Raw genomic sequence first — 20722 nt, forward strand, 5'->3', positions numbered from 1 at the left:
ACTTAGCCACACCGCACGCGTCAGATGCGCGTTTTCACAGTATTGTTATAGGCTTATGTTTATATTTATAAGCGAAAACAAACGCGTCAGTCACTCTCTCACCATAACCCATGGGGACACAGATTAAAGTACATATCATGTTATATGCTTATATTGTATGCATCTTGTGAGGGGGAAACGATCGTGGATGGTACACAGGCAGTCTATGCGTGCTGCTCAGGGCTCACGCCACGCGTAGACTCTGCTCACGCATGCAGTGTGAAACAGACACGCATCTACTCCTAATGCAAGATGAGCCCGTTTCAACTTTATTAACAAAATGTGGCTTTTGAACCTTAATCAATGAAAATGCGCTGTATATCACATATGCATGTCCTTTCTCATTGAGCATCCTGGATATCTTGATTGACAGGAGTTTCATCCAATCAGCAGTAGCTATCCCATTTCAACAAAATACCTACCTTCTCCGGTTTGACTGATTTGTCGTTTTGCTTTCTGACTTGTCGATGTGGTTTCTGACTTATTTTGTTTCTCGAATTGTTGTTGTGTTTTAAGATTTGCTATTCGGTTTTTAGATTTGATATTGCGTTTTCAGATTTTTTATTTTGGATTTTGCTTTTAGTTTTGCGATTTGTTGTTTTGTTTTGCACTTCCCGGCCACCGTAAGAAACAATTCACATACGCGTTTATACTTTCCATTCACATTTTCGTAATGTATAGGTGGCGGTGGTAAATATATTTTATATAAATGCTTTTAAAATTTGTATGGTCAAATCTGATTTCTCTTAACTAGAAGTCAAGAAAACACAACCCGACAGAAATGAAAAGATAAAAAAGGTTTTATTTAAAACAATGTATAAAAACAACCATGTACACACACACACACACACAAGAGCAAAATGATTTCTGTCCATAAGTGCAAAATTCATGATAAAAACACCCCGCCGGTCAGAGTCTCCTGATGTTGCGTTTGCTCCGAGCGCTGCCGGGCAGCACATCCCTGCGGCTCCTGCGTCTGGCGGACAGGTGAGCGCAGTCTCTCGAGCCGTGAAATGCACACAAACATGACACACAGAAACGAAAACTGCAGTCGGTCCAGCTGCACAGACCTTCACCCCGCAGAGAGTGACAGCGAGCCGGATGCTGACAGCGTGGACACGGCTTCAAATATTCATCATTAAACAGAGTTTGAGCCACCTGATGGACGGACGGACACAGAGCGACACACACATTGAAGCTGCCGTGAAAACGTATTTCTGACAGTTAAAATTCAAGGAGAAAAAACACTGCGTTTTATCATTCAATAGTTTTCAAGACAGTCACTGATAAAGATAAAGTAGAGTTCGTGTAAGGTGAGAAGAACATGATGTTGTGTCACACACACCTGCAGGAACTCCATGCGTTTGGTGCTGAAGTGCGTCTCTGTGTGGTGTTGGGTGGGAGTGTGGGGTGTGTGTGGAGTTCTGGCCTGAGCCTGGACGCTGCTCAGAGCCGATCGACAGCTCAACATCAGCCTGGTGTCAGCATCCCCCACGTGCGGCGTTCTACCAGCCTACAGAGAGACACACGGTCAGAGACGAGCGACCGCACCCAACAGTGTTTATGTCACATCTTACCTCTAGAGCGACCTTCATCTCTCTGATGTGACATCTTCTCCTGTACGAGGCTTTTTTATCCTCAGAGATGACATCATTCCAGTCATCAGACACCAGAGCAAACCTGCGAACAATAACACGTCAAGACTGATGTTCGCGCGAACGAAACACAGACATCTGAAGCGAGTTTGCTCACCCGTAGACGTCCGCAGCCGACAGAAGACTCAGAATCGCACTCAGAATGTGTCGCAGGTTTCTCATCGTGAGTTCTGTAATGATGTCCACTCGGTCCAGGCCCATCTTCCGCCCAATGAGTCCGGACAGAGGCAGACGGCTTCTGACGGCTCCGTCTTCCTCGGACACGCGCAGCAGCTCCTCTAAACTGGTTTGCTGATGTAGCACACGCGTGCTGCAACGACTGATGGCGTGAACCACCTGCAGCGCCGGAGTCAGAGACAGGTCCTGCATCTTTAGCGCGGCAGAACCCAGCGGGGTTTTGTCCAGAAACACCTCGTCCTTGCTCGCGTGGGCATCTGACTCTCCCCGGCCCACCCGCTGGTCTCTGGGCACGTCCTCCGACTGCGAACCCCCCTCTCGGAGAGTGGACAGACGTCTCTGTCTCTCCAGCCGTGAGCGTCTCCTCTCTTTACCGCCTGAGGACAGCGGCAGCACCAGCTCCTGGAAAGATCCATCGTGATCCACAGAGTCATCGTGTGATTTGTCCAGACCCATGGAACTGAAGCCGCTGTCCTCCGAGGCCGGTGTCAGGGTCAGCGAGGGAGTGTCCAGGACGTTCAGTGTCTGCTTTTCAGCCCTCAAAGGGGACTGGAAGGGGTCACCCATCAGTGGCATGAGGTCATTGGTTTGTGGAGATGCGGGAAGACCAGCGATGATACTTTCATCAAGATCTGGTTCAACGAGAGGGTTCTGATCCAGCACGTGACCTGCGCTCCTGCCGGTCTCCAGGGTTGAAGTAATGACCTGAGAGAACAGAAGACGGCGCTTTCGACACGAGAAATCCACATCATCTGCTTTTAAAGTGCTGTAGGTCAAAGGTCCAGTTGGGCTGATGTCTGGAGAGTCGAAGCTGTCGTCTCTGTGGCTCACGAGATCTGAAGTCTCTCCAGGTGTAGCGATGCCGCTCTTACTCCCGTCCGAGAGCGGGCGGGACATGAGCAGGCGCCGGCGGAGCGAAACATCCTTTCTCTTGATCTTGGGAGTCTCGCACCAGTCCGGTTGGACCGGCGGTTCCCTCGGCGACACTTTAACGTCCTTTAACCGTTTCTGGTCTTTTCTGTGTTCTCGGTTCTCTTTGGTGCCGCTGAAACGGGCCGTCCGGACGTCTATTCTGGGAGACTGATGGCGGTCCATACAGGAGCCACAGGTCTGATACTTCGCAGTCTGAAAATGATCAGACGTCCCCTGTGTCCTCTCCATGATCCTCAGCTGCTCTTTATCAAACACTTAATGGGCCCAAAACCGCTGTCAGCCTACAAATACAAACACATGACGTCATGACAGTTATTGCTGTTGATCAAATTCATTCAACTTACCCACAATTAATAATGTAGTGGAAAATTTTAAATAGTTGACAATTAGCGTTAATAAAGCCGTTTTGACTACAGCTATCGGTTACTGTTGCTATGGTGACACGCTCAGCGCTTTCCCTCCTTTCCATTCAAACTTTGCGCCGATTTAAATGCTAGTGCACGACACAGTGACTGTGCGCGCGCATGGTGGGTCACACACAGAACAGCAACAGAGTTTATATGAAGCAGATTGCGCTTTAAACACTTGTAGAAACGCACGCGCGTCGCCTCGGTGCTGACAGAAACACAGAAATGCGCTAAAATAAGAATTGAAACCGATAAACCTCCGTCAAAACACAAACACACACAGTAACATCACTGTCGTCCCATCACGCCTCACTCATAAAACACACCGGAAGTAGAGTGCCTCGACTACGACACATTTAACAATAAACTAACGTGTAAATGGACAGAAAAGCTCGTGAATGAAAGGGTTACTCACGCGCGAGCGATCAGTGCTTCATGCTGCTGCCGCTCCTGAGGGAAACAGAGAGAGAGAGAGAGAGAGAGAGAGACGCTCATCAGCAGATCAACGAGGCTCCACCTTTCAAATTTCGAGCCCATTTCGCTGATTGGATGCGGATTTAAAGAGTCTCTAAAAAAACTGTTAAACCACTGAACATGTTTTAGAATAAAAAATATACAGTGAAAATAGATCAATATTATCAATGTCAAATAAATATAATCAAATCATTTAAAGCACGTTTTGTGATCTTCAGCATAATGGTTTTGTGAGATTAATAGGGCAAACATTTCAATGGAACATCACAGTACTAACAAAAAACATGCATGTATAAACAAATTACAAAACAAAGAAAACTCATCGAATAAACTGAATTATTTGTGACAGGTGTCAGAGGTCAGAAGAATGATTTATTTAATGTATTAATGAAACTGGCGAACTTAAATAGATTTAATAAAAAAATGAAATGTTAACTTTATTTTAGTTTTTTATTGTTGTAAAATGAAATGTCTAATAATCTCTGTCTGTAAGCACCGCCCATGTCGTGATGTAACAGTTGAACGTGTTTGTGTTGTTATGGAAACCGGGCGCGTGCACAGACGTTAGAGTCTAACAACAGAGACCCTGGCGGATATTTCTTGTGGTTTGGTGAGTGAAATCTGAATGAACGGAAAGAATTCAAGCTCAATGACCATCGGAAAGTGATTGTGTTGTGTGTGTTTATGTGATGTGTGACGTCAGGTGTGATGAGCGCTCACGCTGTTTCGTCTCTGTTGGCTTCGGGTTCGAGCTGCAGCTCTGTTCCTGTGGAGCATCTGGACTACGACTTCATCCAGAGCTGCTCAGACCTTAAACATCTCGAGCGAATCCTGAACGTTCTGAGGTGAGATGAGACCTGTCTGTCTGTCTGTCTGTCTGTCTGTCTGTGTTACGGCATACATATTAGGACATCGTCAGACCTCAGCGTCAGTACTCGGGTATCAGATTAAACGGCATCGCGCCTCAGTAGTACGGCATACATATTAGGACATCGTCAGACCTCAGCGTCAGTACTCGGGTATCAGATTAAACGGCATCGCGCCTCAGACAAAAAGGCATCAGTTCTCAACAAAACAGCGTCGGGGCTAAGGTCTCGACCAATCAGGCAACAGGCAAAACGGCCTCAGACTAAAAAGCATCAGCTCTCGCGCAACAAGGCATCAGGCGAAACGGCCTCAGACTAAAAAGCATCAGCTCTCGCGCAACAAGGCATCAGGCGAAACGGCCTCAGACTGAAAGGCATCAGATGACTCTAGAAGTGGCCACGCCCCCCCTCCCGCATGACGTCAATGCCGCAAACTCTTTTTGAGCAGCACTTTTACGGCAGACAGACAGGTACACGCGAAAGGTAGGATGTCCACGAGTTTTTAATAGTTTTAATCGTTACACTTTTACTGCCGTAAAAGTGCTGCTCAAAAAGGGTTTGCGGCATTGACGTCATGCGGGAGGGGGGGCGTGGCCACTTCTAGAGTCATCTGATGCCTTTCAGTCTGAGGCCGTTTCGCCTGATGCCTTGTTGCGCGAGAGCTGATGCTTTTTAGTCTGAGGCCGTTTNCTGAGGGAAACAGAGAGAGAGAGAGAGAGAGAGAGAGACGCTCATCAGCAGATCAACGAGGCTCCACCTTTCAAATTTCGAGCCCATTTCGCTGATTGGATGCGGATTTAAAGAGTCTCTAAAAAAACTGTTAAACCACTGAACATGTTTTAGAATAAAAAATATACAGTGAAAATAGATCAATATTATCAATGTCAAATAAATATAATCAAATCATTTAAAGCACGTTTTGTGATCTTCAGCATAATGGTTTTGTGAGATTAATAGGGCAAACATTTCAATGGAACATCACAGTACTAACAAAAAACATGCATGTATAAACAAATTACAAAACAAAGAAAACTCATCGAATAAACTGAATTATTTGTGACAGGTGTCAGAGGTCAGAAGAATGATTTATTTAATGTATTAATGAAACTGGCGAACTTAAATAGATTTAATAAAAAAATGAAATGTTAACTTTATTTTAGTTTTTTATTGTTGTAAAATGAAATGTCTAATAATCTCTGTCTGTAAGCACCGCCCATGTCGTGATGTAACAGTTGAACGTGTTTGTGTTGTTATGGAAACCGGGCGCGTGCACAGACGTTAGAGTCTAACAACAGAGACCCTGGCGGATATTTCTTGTGGTTTGGTGAGTGAAATCTGAATGAACGGAAAGAATTCAATCTCAATGACCATCGGAAAGTGATTGTGTTGTGTGTGTTTATGTGATGTGTGACGTCAGGTGTGATGAGCGCTCACGCTGTTTCGTCTCTGTTGGCTTCGGGTTCGAGCTGCAGCTCTGTTCCTGTGGAGCATCTGGACTACGACTTCATCCAGAGCTGCTCAGACCTTAAACATCTCGAGCGAATCCTGAACGTTCTGAGGTGAGATGAGACCTGTCTGTCTGTCTGTCTGTCTGTCTGTCTGTGTTACGGCATACATATTAGGACATCGTCAGACCTCAGCGTCAGTACTCGGGTATCAGATTAAACGGCATCGCGCCTCAGTAGTACGGCATACATATTAGGACATCGTCAGACCTCAGCGTCAGTACTCGGGTATCAGATTAAACGGCATCGCGCCTCAGACAAAAAGGCATCAGTTCTCAACAAAACAGCGTCGGGGCTACGGTCTCGACCAATCAGGCAACAGGCAAAACGGCCTCAGACTAAAAAGCATCAGCTCTCGCGCAACAAGGCATCAGGCGAAACGGCCTCAGACTGAAAGGCATCAGATGACTCTAGAAGTGGCCACGCCCCCCCTCCCGCATGACGTCAATGCCGCAAACTCTTTTTGAGCAGCACTTTTACGGCAGACAGACAGGTACACGCGAAAGGTAGGATGTCCACGAGTTTTTAATAGTTTTAATCGTTACACTTTTACTGCCGTAAAAGTGCTGCTCAAAAAGGGTTTGCGGCATTGACGTCATGCGGGAGGGGGGGCGTGGCCACTTCTAGAGTCATCTGATGCCTTTCAGTCTGAGGCCGTTTCGCCTGATGCCTTGTTGCGCGAGAGCTGATGCTTTTTAGTCTGAGGCCGTTTTGCCTGTTGCCTGATTGGTCGAGACCGTAGCCCCGACGCTGTTTTGTTGAGAACTGATGCCTTTTTGTCTGAGGCGCGATGCCGTTTAATCTGATACCCGAGTACTGACGCTGAGGTCTGACGATGTCCTAATATGTATGCCGTACTGTGTGCGTTTACTGTGTATCAGTGTTCACGAGTGCTGGTGTTGCTCAGGTCCAGACAGGAGGGGTTTTACCCTCATCTGATTGACTTCTGTGAGAAACACATGGAGGAACTGGACCCAAAGAACCGGTTCCTGTGGAAGGAGAAGCCAGCGGCCACAGCGGCCTGTTTCTCCTCAGAGGAATGGAGTGACATCACTGAAGAGCTCCAGGTGCACACACACACCAACAGATTTACAGCAGAAACATCTTCTTAACTCCATAAATATTCACTTAAGATTGGAATGTTACAATGGAAAACGGTTTCTTCTTCATTTGCTTTACTGACATCAGCTGTGGATCTATTAAAAGAATCACGGTCTCCAAAAGAATCTCTGCAGAACGTCTGGGCACGTATTCATGAAAAATCTTGTGAAAGAGTTGCTCCTAGTGACGAAATTCTAAGAAATTCATAGAAATGTGGGCGTTTCCCCTTAAAATGACAGAAAAGATCCTAGTAAAGAAAAAAGTCATTCATGAAGCATCTTAACCCTTAAAAGATCTCAAGGTCCAGAATTGTTAGGAGTCGTGAGGAGGACTTTTAAGAGACTTAAGAGTTTCTTTAGCGACAAAAACACATTCGATTGTGCAGTGATGGTGTTTGTGACCGATCTTGTTATAGAGACACGCTAACATCTAGACATAGCGCCAGAAATAGAAGTAATCACTACATTAACTACATTAACATATTCGGCAACTGGACGAAGTACAAACTACGCTTTGGTTCTGTCCCAATCTTCTGTAAGCAAAGTGATAAACGAAGAATTACTTTATACATTAATACATTATTGTGTTGTTGTTCATTTCCTATCAAATACGTTAGTATGACTTTAACAGCATGGTAAATAAAAAGAAAGACTATACATTAATACAGTATATACTGTATATACACACACACACACCCCGCCTCCTCACTAAGATAGAAGTTTTGTTTTTTCCTTGCTCAAAGTTGCTCTCAGATTGGTCCTGAATCGCTTTTAATCGAAGACTCCTACGGAGAAGTTTTTAAGCTAAATGAAGAGCTTTCTGAGAGGATTCTAAGAAGCTTTAAGAATACGGCCCTGATGTTTGGCACGACATGAACTAGTTGAGTTAGATCTGTTGTGCTTCTGCTCATGTCACAGGAGTGGGAGACAAACATCAGAATGAATGAAGTCAAACTGAGCGGCAGCTCAATGTTCTGTGATGCTGACAGTGTTCCTGCCATTCGCTGCTCAAAGACACTTCAGGTACACACAGAGACTCTACACAACACATCTCACACATCTCATACCAACAATTCCTCAATCATTCCTGTAGGAAAACATCAGGAGTGAGGTGAAGAAGCACAAGACGGCATCTGTCCCGCGTGCTTACCGAGACTGGGACAGGTCAGTGTGCGTGTGTGTGTGTTCTGTTGTGTGCGGGTCACTGATGTGATTTTGTGTGTTTTCCTGTGACAGGTTTGATGTGGAGAAGGAATGTGCTAAAATAGATGAGTGTGACATGAATCCCCCTGCGGTTATCACCCGTCCAGCCCCCCAAGACTTCAAACACACAATAAACAGCGCAGGTTAAAGAAGTCACATTAAAGAAATCTTCAGCGTGAAGTTCTAGCATCAGACATCAAATAAAGAGAAAACTCCCACCATCATGATGAGTGTAGTTTGTGTTGTTTCTTCAGCTCTGAGGGATCAGGAGAAAGACGCTCTTGCCTGCCGAGAGAAAGACAAAGGCAATGAATCTTTCAGGAGTGGAGATTATGAGGAGGCTGTAGTCTGTTACACAAGGTATAAAGACAAATGATGTCTTGTTTATGTAAAGCGCTTTGAATGAAAGAGTCTGCTGAATGAAGAAGTGTGTGTGTGCGCGCGCGCGCGTGTGTTGATGTATGTGTGTGTGTGTGTGTGTGTGTTGATGTGTGTGCGTGTGTGCAGGAGTTTGTCTCTGGTACCCTCAGCGGCAGCGTTTAATAACCGCGCTCAGACTCACATCAGACTTCAGCGCTGGTCCGCGGCTCTGAGCGATTGTCAGGCGGTTTTACAGCTGGAACCAGACAATGTCAAAGGTGAGAAACACTCACAGCAGTTTCCACAACGCCACTGACATGAACCACAGACATGTTTGTGCGATCCAATATTTGTGTTTGTGTAGCCCTGTTGCGTCGTGCCACCGTACACAAACATATGGGTCACTTGCAGGAATCTCGTGATGATCTGCTGAAAGAGCCACACAACACAACAGCTCAGGTAAACACAAACACCATGAACAATAATACATGTCATAACTCACAGAGGACACGTGATGGCGCTCTGTGTTGAGGAACCTGTGTGACCTTCAGAAAGTCCTGATGGAGGTCACAGAGACCGCAGCACAGACTCATCAGCAGAAACACAGAGCGGGCCGCAAGCTCTTCATACAGGAGTGTGATGACGGTGATGATCCAGAAATCATGACAAACACACACAACACTGAGAGTCCAAACAGAGACAGATCCGAGGAGAGCATCCAGACAGACAGACGCGTCGGCCCCGCTCCAGGAACCACAAAAGCCCCGCCCACTGAACTCACTCACCTGAAGACCGAGGAACACTTGCTGCTGGGCGAGAAAGAAGCTCTGGAGACAAACACACAAACGGTCTCTGAAAACACACCAGCAGGTACACACTCACAAACACACCACACACACACGCACGCACAGACATATGTGCTCATATACTGTATACTATATATATTGTATATATATTTAAATTCAACAGAGACAAGAAGACGTTCTCCATCAAAACCTCGCAGGAGTGTTCCCATCACTGAGGTCAGTGTGCACGCGCGCACACACACACACACTGAATAAAGCGCAGCTCTGAGATCAGTTCTTTGTGCAGGTTGAGGATGAGGAGGGTGATGAAGATCAAGACAGCGCTATTAACCGGCCGTCTGTCAGTTTGCAGCCATCGAATGCGTTTGAGTTTGGTCAGGTTCTGAACGCCGCCTGCGCTCACGGTGATCTGCTGACCTGCGCTGAGCTCCTGCGCAACATCCCATCTGAGCGTCTGCCGCAGTACATCAGCACGCAGCTGAACGGACAAACCATCAGCTTCATCATAAAAACACTGAACAAACACCTGCGCTCACACCCGCACCTGCTGTATGAACACCTGAAACACCTGCAGACGACACACAGATTCTCTGTAAGACTTCACACGTGATTAGAACTGTCCAAATGTTCAGCGGAAAACATGAGGTGGAGTCTAACTGTGAGTCGTTCTCTGGTCATTTTAGATGGTGTGGATGCTGCTGGACTCGGAGGACCGCACACAGCTGATGGAGATCTTTCAGAATCTCAGTGTTGTGCAGACTGAAGCGTTTTCTCAAGACGATGTCAAGAGTTTGGCCAACAAATACATCTGATGTGTGTGTGTGTGTTTCTGCTGCTAAACCAGTCTATAAATGAAGTTAAAGAAGTTCTGGACAGTCCACACATGTCCTGTGTCACGTGTCTGTGATGTCACTGACTGACATCATTACCATCAGAATACAAAATATAAACATGTGAACTTAAAGATACAGGTGATGTATACAAACTCACGTGATGATCTGCAGGCTGACCTGTGAAACATCACTGACAGAAATCCTGTTAAGAGAGAGAGAGAAATATTTCAGCTGTTTATATGTCAAAGCCTTTTTTTAGTGTACATATGTTTTTTCAATTATTTTAATTCCACCTTATTGTTTGTTATTGGTGTACGTTTATTGTTTTAAGTAAAATGCTTTGGCAATATTGTAGGTACACATAATCATTCCATTAAAGTACTTTAAATTGAAAAACAGAGAGAGAGATGAATAGAGAAGCTTGCGCACACACCGTCTCCGTGGGGACGGACAGTCCATAGGCCTAATGATTTTTATCCTGTACAAACTGTAGTTTAACCCCTAAACCTAAAGATCATTGAAAACTTTTTGCATTTTTAGATTTTCAAAAACTATAGTTCTGTACAATTTATACGCTTTTTTGCCCGTGCCCTGTTGAAAAGAACAGCATAAACTGGGTTTGGTATGTTTGATGCTGGTTTAAGCAGGTCCTGTGCTGGTCCTTACCTGGTTTAAGCTGGCCAAACCAGCATCAAAACATACCTAACCCAGCATATGCTGTTTTTTTCAACAGGGGGACCTCAATTTTGGTCCCCACGGTGACACGAGTGCCCATGAGTTTGCGTGTATTCAGGTCCAGGTCCCCACCGGGACGTAAAAACAAGGTCCCGCCACACACAAACACACATCCAGACCAACAGGAGGCGCGCGCGTGCACGCGCGGCGCTAATGAATGACATCAATGTCACAGACACACGCAGACGTGTGGAGAATCTCGCGTGTGGATGATTTAACATGCTCTTTTTTATATGAATATACAAACACAGAGAATGATCGTGGCGCGTTGCTTTGCGTCTTATGCGCGTCACAGGATGACGTTCAGAGCGTCGCGTTTACAGCACACGATCAATGTTTTGACACACACACCTACAATAACACACAACTACACTACGACTACAGAAAACATCTCACTAGTTCGACAGGCATCTGCTGAGCATCTTCAAACGCGCAACAGACACAGTGAGTCAACAAAACACCAAACACTTCACACACACAACAACACAATCGGAGTTAACCACACACGCGTTGTGTTTTCATGTCTTACGGAGTCTTTCCATGTACATAACGACTGTTATACTGTACAAACTGTATTTTCTATCCCATAAACCAATAAGCTATTTTCCTCATTGGCACCACACACACACCCATTACTGTGAAAACACTTTCTTTCTTGTTAGTGTAATGTAAGAAAATAAGGATATGGCTATCATTTGGGTTTATAAGAACATCGCTGAATGTCAGTCATGTGTGTGTTGTGTAGGGTCTGTGGAGAGGTTTGATGTCAGTATGGTGGTGTCAGTCCTCAGACAGGAGAACGCCACAGATGTGTGTGTGATCAGAGTTCCAGCAGAGCTCAAATACACCGATCACGTGATCATCGTGACTGGATCGTCTCCACGACATCTCACCGCCATGGCAGAGTTTCTGATCAAAGTGGTAAAGACACACACGCGGACATCATTCACACATCTGAACAGAAACCAAACTGACGTCTGTCAAATGATTGGCACAGTTTGAATGTATAGAAACCCCTTCTTTATATTTCAGTTTAAGTTTCTGCGGAGGCACGATGACGCTCACGTTCGGCTGGAGGGACGGGATTGTGATGACTGGAAGTGCATTGACTTTGGTTTGTAGCGGGCGGGAGGGTCCTGACAGGTCCTGAGGGTGCCGTGAGTGACGGTTGTGTTTGTGTTCCACAGGACCTCTGGTGATCCACCTCATGCTGCAGGAGTGCAGAGAAACATACGAGCTGGAGAAACTCTGGACGCTGCGCTCGTACGATGAGCAGCTCGCTCGGATCCCGCAGGAGAAGCTCCCCGCAGACTTCATTTATGATATGAACACAATCCAGACCAGTGTGTGATCAAATAAAAGCTTTTGTGAGGAAGTTTGTGTTCGCTTTATTTTCTACTGAAGACTACACACCAGAAACTCGCTGATGTTAAACCTGTGATGTTTAAAATAAACACATCTCAGTGACGATTTAGATTTCCAACAGCAGACATTTCAGCCATTACGCGAGCCTTCTAAACTCAACACTTGAGAACAGAGACGGGCTTTTGTGAGCAGGTCCTGTCAGAGAAGATCACAGTGGAGTGAGTGAATGCAGTTTGATTTATTTCTCATGAGAAGTTCACAGATGAAACAGCGTTACAAATCAATCTGATTCAAGAGAAACTAAACTACAAACTACAGAGAGTTGAAAGCTACCTTAAAAAACAAACAAATGAGCAGTGCTGATATCTGGACATGTATGATTCTTCAGATGAGCTCCAGTCCCCCACAATCCTCAGAGTCTTTAAGACTGGATGAGCCTGTTCTTTCAACAACAGAGCGTGTGTGTGTGTGTGTGTGTGTGTGTGTGTGTGTGTTACAGTGCCATCCAGAATGGCATAGACTGCTGTTGTTGTGGTTGCGGCTGCTGCTGCTGCTGTTGTGTTTTGGGGCGGGGGGGAGGAGATGAAGGGGAGCGAAACGTCCACCCCCCAGATGAGGAGCCTACACCCGTGTTACCTGCCCCGTCTACTTTGGAGGGTCCGTGATCTTCCTCTTCATCGGAGGAATCGCCGGAATACGCCACCAGACCGGTCCTGACGCGCTTCACCTGCGCCACTGAGAAACAAACGAGAAACAAGAGAGAAAGCCAACACACGCAAACCGCAGCAGACGCAACAGAGAGAGAGACGAGAAGTTAATCAAAAACAACATCCAGAGTGCGTGACGAATGACGACCAGATGTCAAAGGACGGTCAGTGGGGGGCGATGTTCAAAACATCCCATCAGGAGGCAGGACAGGAGGAAACGTCGCCCCGCCCGCGGATCCGGCATCCCCCCGGAGGGACATGAAAGAGAGAAAAATACACAGAGAAAGAGAGAGAACACAAAAACACAAGAGAGAGAGACGTTAGTGCGGCGGTCAAACGACAGGACAGACGCGCGGTCATTCTGATGATGTCATCAAAGAGGGACGGCAGCAGCCTGATGACATCAGCCACTCAGGGAAGAAGCCTCGTCATTCAAACGCTAAATTACAGGCGGGCAGAGACCAGACGCTGCGTGTCATTTCTGCAGAAGCGCTGGCGTGAGTTTGGGGTGGAGCTAACGGCAGATGATTTGTTTAAACGAAAGGCTTGTTCTGCCGGTCACACAGAAATGACACGCAGCACGTTAATCATTTGAATCTAAACAACCCGTCGGGTATCGCTTCTGATCTGCATGCAAAACACAATCAGCATCATTCCTAATGAAGGAGCATCACAGACGTCTCTGTCTGTCTGCGTGTGTGTGTGATGTGAGGCTGGTGTCTTACCCAGGTGGTTTGGTGCTGGTTTTCTCTCTTCTGGTTTCTGTGGTCTCACCGGGGCCGGGACAAATGGAGGCGGCATCATCGGTCTGCTGAACACACACACACACACGGTTACACAATAGAGCGTGTCAGTCATTATGTGTGAAGCAGAGGTCTTCTCGGGTCCAAAGATCTTTACCCGACCCGACATGCATCAATTATTTTTTTTAAAAGAAAGACCCGACCCGAGTCCGACCCCACCCAGCGTAAATTCTTTTTAACTCGACTGACCCCGATTGTAAAGGTCTTCGACGTATGCGTGGCGTGTCTGCATTCCCGCACTCACCAGCTTGACCATCTGAGGTAGGCTACAGAAACAAATCCCAGTGGCTTTGTAACCAGTTCGGCTCGCTGCTCCGTTTATTTTCATTTTCTTTATGCATTAGCCTACATTTTGTGTTATTGTGATTTCAGAATTCATCTTTCAGCTGTAACCAGTGGATATGAAAAACTAAATGGGTCAATAAAAATGAAATTGATGGTTGCTCCTGGCATAAGGCACAACAGAAAACTCAGGATAAAGACGCAGCTTGATCCAGCTTTCTTGATTGACAGGTCTGGCTCAATGTAAATTGGCCTACTACCTTCCAGCCATGAGTGACGCACTGTTTATGTGTGGTGCAGGTCGGGTCTATTCTGCAAAAACATATTTATTTGAAATGACCCGAAGACACTATTATACCCGACCCGATCCGAACCCGCTCGGGTCTCAGGTCGGACCTCGGGTTTTCGGGTGTAAGTGGACCTGTGAAGACCTCTTGTGTGAAGTGAGTGACTGACCTGCTCCTCGGTTTGTCAGACCCAGAGGAAACAGCAGACGGGGGTCCTGACGTCTCTGAGCTGCCCACAGACATGCCTGCACCTAAATTAGTCATATGAATGGGTCCATGCTATGAGCAGAAAAACACAACGGCATTAACACACACCATCCTTTACACACACACACACACCATCCTTTACACACACACACACACACACACACACACACACACACACACACACACACACGTCAAAGAAATCATGCCAACAAAACACATGTACACCAAGACTCAAATCTCTTTGTTACACAGTCATTGCTCTCACAGTCGTCTACAGTCTCTGTGAAGACATTTGAATATTTCATTACAAATCGTAACTCTCATGACCGGAGGTCACGTCACTATAGATGCCACCCACAAACATCTGCATTACCCACAGGTCAGTGCCACCGTTGCCATGGAAACGGGCGAGTGATTTAAAGCAGCACTTTCTGTGGAAACAGAGTAACATCAGGTAGCGGTGTATCATCAGATGTGTGCAGAGAACTCACCTGATATCCCAGAAGGCCAGGGTCCGTTTCATCCGACACCTCCTCCGTGAAGCGGCGTTTCTGTGGAGGGTTTGGTGGAGTGGGAGGGGGTGTGGCTTTGGGCGGAGCCATAGCAGCAGGGGGAAATGTAGCAGACGGGAGAGTCTGATGCACATGTGCGAGACAGAGAGAAATGTGAAGATATCACACATTATGTGTGTGTGTGTGTGTGTGTGTGTGTTACCTGTGCTGGTATGCTGGAGGGGGCAGGTGGGATGGGGTACTGGGCACTCAGCGGTGGCAGCACTGGCACTGCAGGCAGCACTGAATACTGAGGTGCCACGGGCTGAGGGGGCGGGACGGGCGTGGGGTAAGCGGGCTGGTACCCTATAGGTGGGTAATATTGGGGCTGTAGGGGCATTCCATTAACAGGAGGAGGCTGAATGAAACCTGCTGACACACAAACACAGATATCCAGTCACACAGCAGACGGGTTGTGTTGAATGATTTGAAAGAATGAAATATAAAAAACTGTTCTAAGAGAGTAAATGTGGCCCTGTGGTCTGAATTCAAAAATGTTTCTCCTGTTGGAGTGTGTGTGTGTGTGTGTGTGTGTGTGTGTGTGTGTGTGTGTGTGTGTGTGTGTGTGTGTGTTATACCCTGTATGGGCGTCACAATGTTCATCTGATTCAGAAAGCGAGAATACTCTGCATGAACCTGTTACACAACAAAACAAACATTATAACACAGCTACAGACACAGAGAGAGAGACAGACAGATATTTAAACTTACAGTCTGCAGGAGATTTTCACACAGGATTTTGGCTGCTGCAAGGCCTTCTGCTTTCGGGTGGCTGATAGATGAAGTCATAAAGAGTCAAATCCTTGTGTGTGCGTGTGCGTGTGTGCGTGGACTCTATGCTCACCTGATGTATATGTACATGGGCTCAAAGGCTTCTCGTCCGGACGCGGGTTCCAGGCAGCCTGAACCTTTTCCTCTCAGAAAGACTTTTGCTCCCGTTTCAGTCTGAATGTGCTGCAGGTATGAGCAGGCCGGACCCTCCACACGCTCCTTCACACAGAACCCTTGAACGGCCTGATCCAGACCCACAAACACCTTATCCTGCACATAATGCATCTGTACACACACACACACACACACACACACACGTGTTATCAGCCGTGATGTGATGGAAAAGCCATAAGGAGGTGACACACGTCTGCTGATTCTGGTCTTCATGAGGCGGTCACGTGTTTTGTGTGTGTGCTGCAGGCTCTCACCCCTCCAGGATAATGTGTTTTGTGTGCAGCAGGTGGCGCTGCGGATGGAGCTGCGGTGTGCTGGTAAACTGTGACTGTCGCTGGGGTGTACGAGGAGCCGGTGGCTGCTTTCACCACACCGTTTGTTATGATCTCCTTAATTCTGTTAACTGCCTCTAAACACACAGAGAGAGGGAGAGACGTTAAGCACTGACCTCACAACACAGACACAAACATACCCATGATGTCACTCACTGTCCACCAACTCTCTGGTCTGTCCTTGAACATGCAGGTAGAGCGGACGGTCGCTATGGAAACAGAGAAATGATAGATTGATTTGACTTTTTCAAAAGCGTGTGAGCGGTGTGGAGTGTCTGCGTGGCGCTGCGTCCTCTCACCCGGGCAGAGTTTTGGCTTTCTCCTCTGTTGACATGAAGCGTCCTCTGGTGGAGACGGCCGCTCCGCTCACTCTGCTGATCTGTGGGGGTTCAGGAAAATCAACAACTGAAGCAAACGACATCACATGACATGATATCACACGTGTTTGTCATACGTGTCACGCAGTCAAACACACAAGGGCCTGACCTCATCTTGTGTTTGTCCACGCGTCAGCAGGTTTCGACAGGTGAGCGGAACGTCGTTGATTTCTACCTCAGCAACCACAAGTTCATCCTTCACTTTATTCCCACCAACACCAACAACCTACACACACACACACACACACATTCCAGCTTAATGTTATAAGAACTGTGGTCAGAAAGGAGGCGTGTGGTCCTACAGTTGATTTGATTTAGTCCCCGTTCACTCACTTTATCCACCGGTGTGATGCTGTTGATCTGAGACGGCTTCAGTTTGCCTTTGGCCACCAGCATGGCATTGATCTTGGCAGCTACAGCGGCAGCGGCATCCAGAGCTCCTGTGGGGGCAGAACCTCCATCTCCGTCAGCGGAGGACACCGGGCCGGGCTGGTCCCATTTACTGCGCCGCCTGACACACACATCAACATCTGTCACTGAGCACCGCCATCATAACAAGCCCAACACACAGCGTCATTCACATGTCCGGTGTTCTGTCCAATTGTGCCACCTCTGTCAGATATTCCTACCGCAGGGCAAAACTTCATAATATCTAAAGTTTAACCACATCGACAAAATAAACAGGTAGGAAGATTTTACAATGCAAAATACCCTGTCGGATTCTCCTATCAAATTAAAATAAACACACAACAGTTTACAGCCTGAATACCCTGTCAGATTATCCTACAGTAACAAATAAACAGGTAGGATTCATTCAATCAGATTGTCCCACCAGTAATAAATAAACATGTAGAATGAGTTAACAACGAAAATACCCCATCAGATTGTCCTAGCAGTATAAAATTAACAGGTAGGATGATTTTACAGCGCAAAAAAATGATGTAATATTGATGTGCTTATGCCTGGTAGCACAATCTGACGGGTAGGTTGAAATTTCAGGACACTGGCACAAAATACACATCACAGAAGCTGACACACACACACACGTTTGCGCAGCTATCTTTATGAGGACATACATTGACGCAATGCAATCTCTAGCCCGTCACCCTAACCATCAGAACTACATGCCTGACCCTAAACCTGATTATAACCTAAACCCTAAAACCAAGTCTTCACCCTCAAACAGGACACCGGCACAAAATATACATCACAGAAGCTGACGCACGCACGCACAAAAAATATGGCAATATTACCGCGGTACGTCGGTACCTGTACACAACTAAATTTGCCTCTGGTATGTACTGCTAGTTCTGTTGTTGTTACGTAACATCCGCCATTATCGCGATTCATCAAAAACTTTAAACGACACGCTAACCGAGCGCAATAAAATATGACGATAAACACACAAAACTTACCCGCCCGTGTGTGACATCTGGCGTGTCTGGATTTGAGCTTCTGATTCCGATCAAAGTAGAACCGAAGCGCACTGCTTCTCTCGAGCGGAAACACTGGTCACGTCACTTCCGCTCTTCTGGCGCACGCGCAGTGACAATTCATCAACGATCGGTGAATTCTTTCTTATGAATATCGTCTTCAAACGTGATAATCTCCTCGAGAACATAAACATGATCACACGTGTTGTTTACTGTACTGATGAGAGTGTTTAATGGATCGGCATCAGGTACAGTAACTAAACAAATCAAATACATCACAATAAATCCTTATGTTCGGCCATACAATGAAATATGAAAATATGAAATAACAGGCATGAATAAAAGAGTTATTCACCTTCACCATGGTAATCCGAGGTGATGTGATGTTTAAATACTGATGTCTTAACTTCAGAGTCAAACACTTGAGAAGATCAGCACGGGTCATTTAAGATGAGAACATCTTCAGCATTAACACATAAATAATAAAGTCTTTAAAATTTTTCGCGGACATGTCCCGGCCAGGATTTCTGGCAATCTAGTCAGAAAGCTTCCAAAACTACCTTAATGGAAAAATGGAGGTCAGACAGATGTTAAACTACTGGAGGGCGAGTAATTAATGGCAGAATTTTCATTTTTGGCCGGAGTTACCCTTTAAAAATAAGTTCTATTACTGCAACATATTTTATTCATTTATTTATAACAGGGACAATGCATATTAATAAACATTACTGTAAATATGCCAGAGTTAGCCAAAAGGCTATTTTTCACCTGCAGTCCCTAGACAGATGGTAAAAGTCAGCCTAAAAGAGAGTAAAATCACATATTTAAATAACAATATAGCAATTACAATACAATACAATACATTGAAAAAAAAAGAGAAAAAAGGACTATAAGCTAAAATGTACAATAAAAACACAACAGACCAACAATCCAACAAAATCAGACATATACAAGAACACATACCCACACACAAAGCAAGAAGCCAGCAGAGGGCAGCGAAAGCAAATCCATTAGTAAACTAATGTTGACAGCTCTGATTATCAACGAGCCATTTCTTTAACTGGATCTTAAATGTACTATATGTGTTTAGATTTCTGATGTTTATGGGTGTGCGGTTCCACTCAGTAGCAGCTCGAACAGAAAAAGCAGTTTGGCCAAATACACTTTTCCTAAAGGGAATTATACAATCTCCCCTCGCTGCACCTCTGGCTCTGCTATGATTAGCTGTTCGGATGTTGACAAACTGATGGAGAGGAGGGGATGATAAACCGTGAATAATTTTATAAACAAGACATAGATTTGAATATTTTACCATGTTTTCCCAGCTGAGTAATTTGTGTTTTTGTAATATTGGACAACGATGAGAAATACTTGGTTTCTTATCCAAACTTTTTACAGTTCGTTTGTAAAGTGATTGCAGAGGTTTCAATGATGTAACACTAGCTTGTGACCAAATAGGTAAACAGTAAGTGATATGTGAGAAGATCATAAAGTGCGTGTACATTTTTGCTGCCTTTTTGGATATTTGATGACGAATGTGTCTAAAGTACTGAGGTTGAATTTGATTCGATTATGGACCCTTTTTACGTGTGCTGTAAATGACAACTTTGAATCAATTAAACCCCCCAAATATTTGTATTCAGACACAATCTGCAGCCTTTCCCCTGACACAAAAACATCTGGCTCAACACTAAAGTTATTGTTGGACTTGGTGAAAAACATTGCTACTGTTTTTGATGTGTTCAGCTGCAGGCAGGAGTGTTTCAACCAAGCTGTAATATTAACCATAGAGTTAGTGAGCTTCTCAGCCACCTGAGAGATATTACTACCATGAGCATAGACTACGGTGTCATCAGCATACATCTGCACAGAAACATCTGGACAGACAGACGGGAGGTCATTTATATAAAGTGAGAACAACAAAGGTCCTAAATTTGACCCTTGAGGAAGACCGGTGGACAGACTAAGGGCCGCTGATTTAAATGACTGGACTCTGACATGTTGGGAATGGTCAGTGAGGTAAGACTCAATCCATGTAAGTGCATCTGAGGAAAAATTAAAACTGCATAATTTTGTCAGCAAGATTTTATGATTGACAGTGTCGAAAGCCTTCTTAAGATCCAGGAACACAGCTCCAACAACCCCATCTCGGTCCAACAAAGCTCTGATGTTTTCAGTAAAAAAGCAAGTAGCAGTTTCGGTGGAATAACTGGCTCTAAAGCCAAACTGCATAGGGTGGAGAGCATAGGGTGTGGTATTTAGATGGTTGACAATTTGTTTTGCTATCAGTTTCTCTGCAATCTTAGACACTGTGGGCAATATACTGATGGGTCTGTAGTT

At 45.6% G+C, this 20722-nt stretch overlaps 4 protein-coding genes across 8 annotated transcripts; 2 read left to right on the top strand and 2 right to left on the bottom strand.

Moving 5' to 3' along the window:
* Positions 1-821: 821 nt before the first annotated feature.
* fbxo43 (F-box protein 43) lies at positions 822-9036 on the bottom strand. Its single transcript, XM_057339618.1, has 7 exons — positions 8922-9036; positions 8579-8644; positions 3627-3661; positions 1792-3085; positions 1617-1719; positions 1385-1552; positions 822-1197 (listed from the first exon to the last, which is right to left on the bottom strand). Exons 4-7 carry the CDS (start codon positions 3030-3032, stop codon positions 949-951), a joined length of 1761 nt encoding a protein of 586 aa, XP_057195601.1. The 5' UTR covers positions 3033-3085; positions 3627-3661; positions 8579-8644; positions 8922-9036; the 3' UTR covers positions 822-948.
* spag1b (sperm associated antigen 1b) lies at positions 5768-10764 on the top strand. 2 transcript variants are annotated; one of them, XM_057339622.1, is made up of 13 exons: positions 5768-5875; positions 5969-6110; positions 6964-7123; positions 8075-8179; positions 8250-8320; positions 8393-8502; positions 8614-8719; positions 8867-8997; positions 9084-9178; positions 9271-9589; positions 9689-9741; positions 9812-10117; positions 10209-10764. In XM_057339622.1, the coding sequence occupies exons 2-13, from the start codon at positions 5974-5976 to the stop codon at positions 10335-10337; spliced, it is 1722 nt and encodes a 573-aa protein (XP_057195605.1). In that variant the 5' UTR covers positions 5768-5875; positions 5969-5973; the 3' UTR covers positions 10338-10764. The 2 variants fall into 2 exon arrangements, with proteins under 2 accessions (XP_057195605.1, XP_057195606.1); XM_057339623.1 differs by lacking the exon at positions 5768-5875 and having other exon boundaries at positions 6018-6110; positions 6938-7123; positions 10209-10763.
* Positions 10765-11210: 446 nt separating this feature from the next.
* On the top strand, positions 11211-12574 carry malsu1 (mitochondrial assembly of ribosomal large subunit 1). Its single transcript, XM_057339624.1, has 4 exons — positions 11211-11537; positions 11839-12014; positions 12126-12207; positions 12281-12574. The coding sequence occupies exons 1-4, from the start codon at positions 11327-11329 to the stop codon at positions 12442-12444; spliced, it is 633 nt and encodes a 210-aa protein (XP_057195607.1). The 5' UTR covers positions 11211-11326; the 3' UTR covers positions 12445-12574.
* A 103-nt stretch (positions 12575-12677) lies between these two features.
* khdc4 (KH domain containing 4, pre-mRNA splicing factor) lies at positions 12678-18499 on the bottom strand. Of its 4 annotated transcripts, none has more exons than XM_057339620.1 (14): positions 18365-18499; positions 17283-17460; positions 17059-17175; positions 16872-16951; positions 16729-16781; positions 16495-16649; positions 16140-16351; positions 16007-16067; positions 15874-15931; positions 15459-15664; positions 15236-15379; positions 14707-14816; positions 13891-13976; positions 12678-13193 (listed from the first exon to the last, which is right to left on the bottom strand). In XM_057339620.1, the coding sequence occupies exons 1-14, from the start codon at positions 18379-18381 to the stop codon at positions 12952-12954; spliced, it is 1719 nt and encodes a 572-aa protein (XP_057195603.1). In that variant the 5' UTR covers positions 18382-18499; the 3' UTR covers positions 12678-12951. The 4 variants fall into 4 exon arrangements, 3 of the variants coding, with proteins under 3 accessions (XP_057195603.1, XP_057195602.1, XP_057195604.1); XM_057339619.1 differs by having other exon boundaries at positions 15459-15667; XR_008963335.1 differs by having other exon boundaries at positions 13170-13193; positions 14707-14788; positions 15459-15667.
* Between the last annotated feature and the right edge of the window lie 2223 nt (positions 18500-20722).

Source organism: Triplophysa rosa, linkage group LG8, assembly GCF_024868665.1.
Source record: "Triplophysa rosa linkage group LG8, Trosa_1v2, whole genome shotgun sequence".
Taxonomy (NCBI): domain Eukaryota; kingdom Metazoa; phylum Chordata; class Actinopteri; order Cypriniformes; family Nemacheilidae; genus Triplophysa; species Triplophysa rosa.

What these genes read in the sequence shown, in the direction of transcription:
- fbxo43 (XM_057339618.1), bottom strand. Translation starts at nt 3,032, where the DNA reads ATGGAGAGGACACAGGGGACGTCTGATCATTTTCAGACTGCGAAGTAT. An exon ending in TCGGCTGCGGACGTCTACGG is followed by an intron (nt 1,720 to 1,791) that starts GTGAGCAAACTC and finishes TATTGTTCGCAG; the next exon opens with GTTTGCTCTGGTGTCTGATG. An exon ending in AACGCATGGAGTTCCTGCAG is followed by an intron (nt 1,198 to 1,384) that starts GTGTGTGTGACA and finishes TCCGTCCATCAG; the next exon opens with GTGGCTCAAACTCTGTTTAA.
- spag1b (XM_057339622.1), top strand. Translation starts at nt 5,974, where the DNA reads ATGAGCGCTCACGCTGTTTCGTCTCTGTTGGCTTCGGGTTCGAGCTGC. An exon ending in GGAACCAGACAATGTCAAAG is followed by an intron (nt 8,998 to 9,083) that starts GTGAGAAACACT and finishes GTGTTTGTGTAG; the next exon opens with CCCTGTTGCGTCGTGCCACC. An exon ending in CACACAACACAACAGCTCAG is followed by an intron (nt 9,179 to 9,270) that starts GTAAACACAAAC and finishes TGTGACCTTCAG; the next exon opens with AAAGTCCTGATGGAGGTCAC.
- malsu1 (XM_057339624.1), top strand. Translation starts at nt 11,327, where the DNA reads ATGAATATACAAACACAGAGAATGATCGTGGCGCGTTGCTTTGCGTCT. An exon ending in CAGAGTTTCTGATCAAAGTG is followed by an intron (nt 12,015 to 12,125) that starts GTAAAGACACAC and finishes TTTATATTTCAG; the next exon opens with TTTAAGTTTCTGCGGAGGCA. An exon ending in CTGGAAGTGCATTGACTTTG is followed by an intron (nt 12,208 to 12,280) that starts GTTTGTAGCGGG and finishes TGTGTTCCACAG; the next exon opens with GACCTCTGGTGATCCACCTC.
- khdc4 (XM_057339619.1), bottom strand. An exon ending in GCATCACACCGGTGGATAAA is followed by an intron (nt 17,176 to 17,282) that starts GTGAGTGAACGG and finishes GTGTGTGTGTAG; the next exon opens with GTTGTTGGTGTTGGTGGGAA. An exon ending in CTGGCCTTCTGGGATATCAG is followed by an intron (nt 14,817 to 15,235) that starts GTGAGTTCTCTG and finishes TTCTGCTCATAG; the next exon opens with CATGGACCCATTCATATGAC.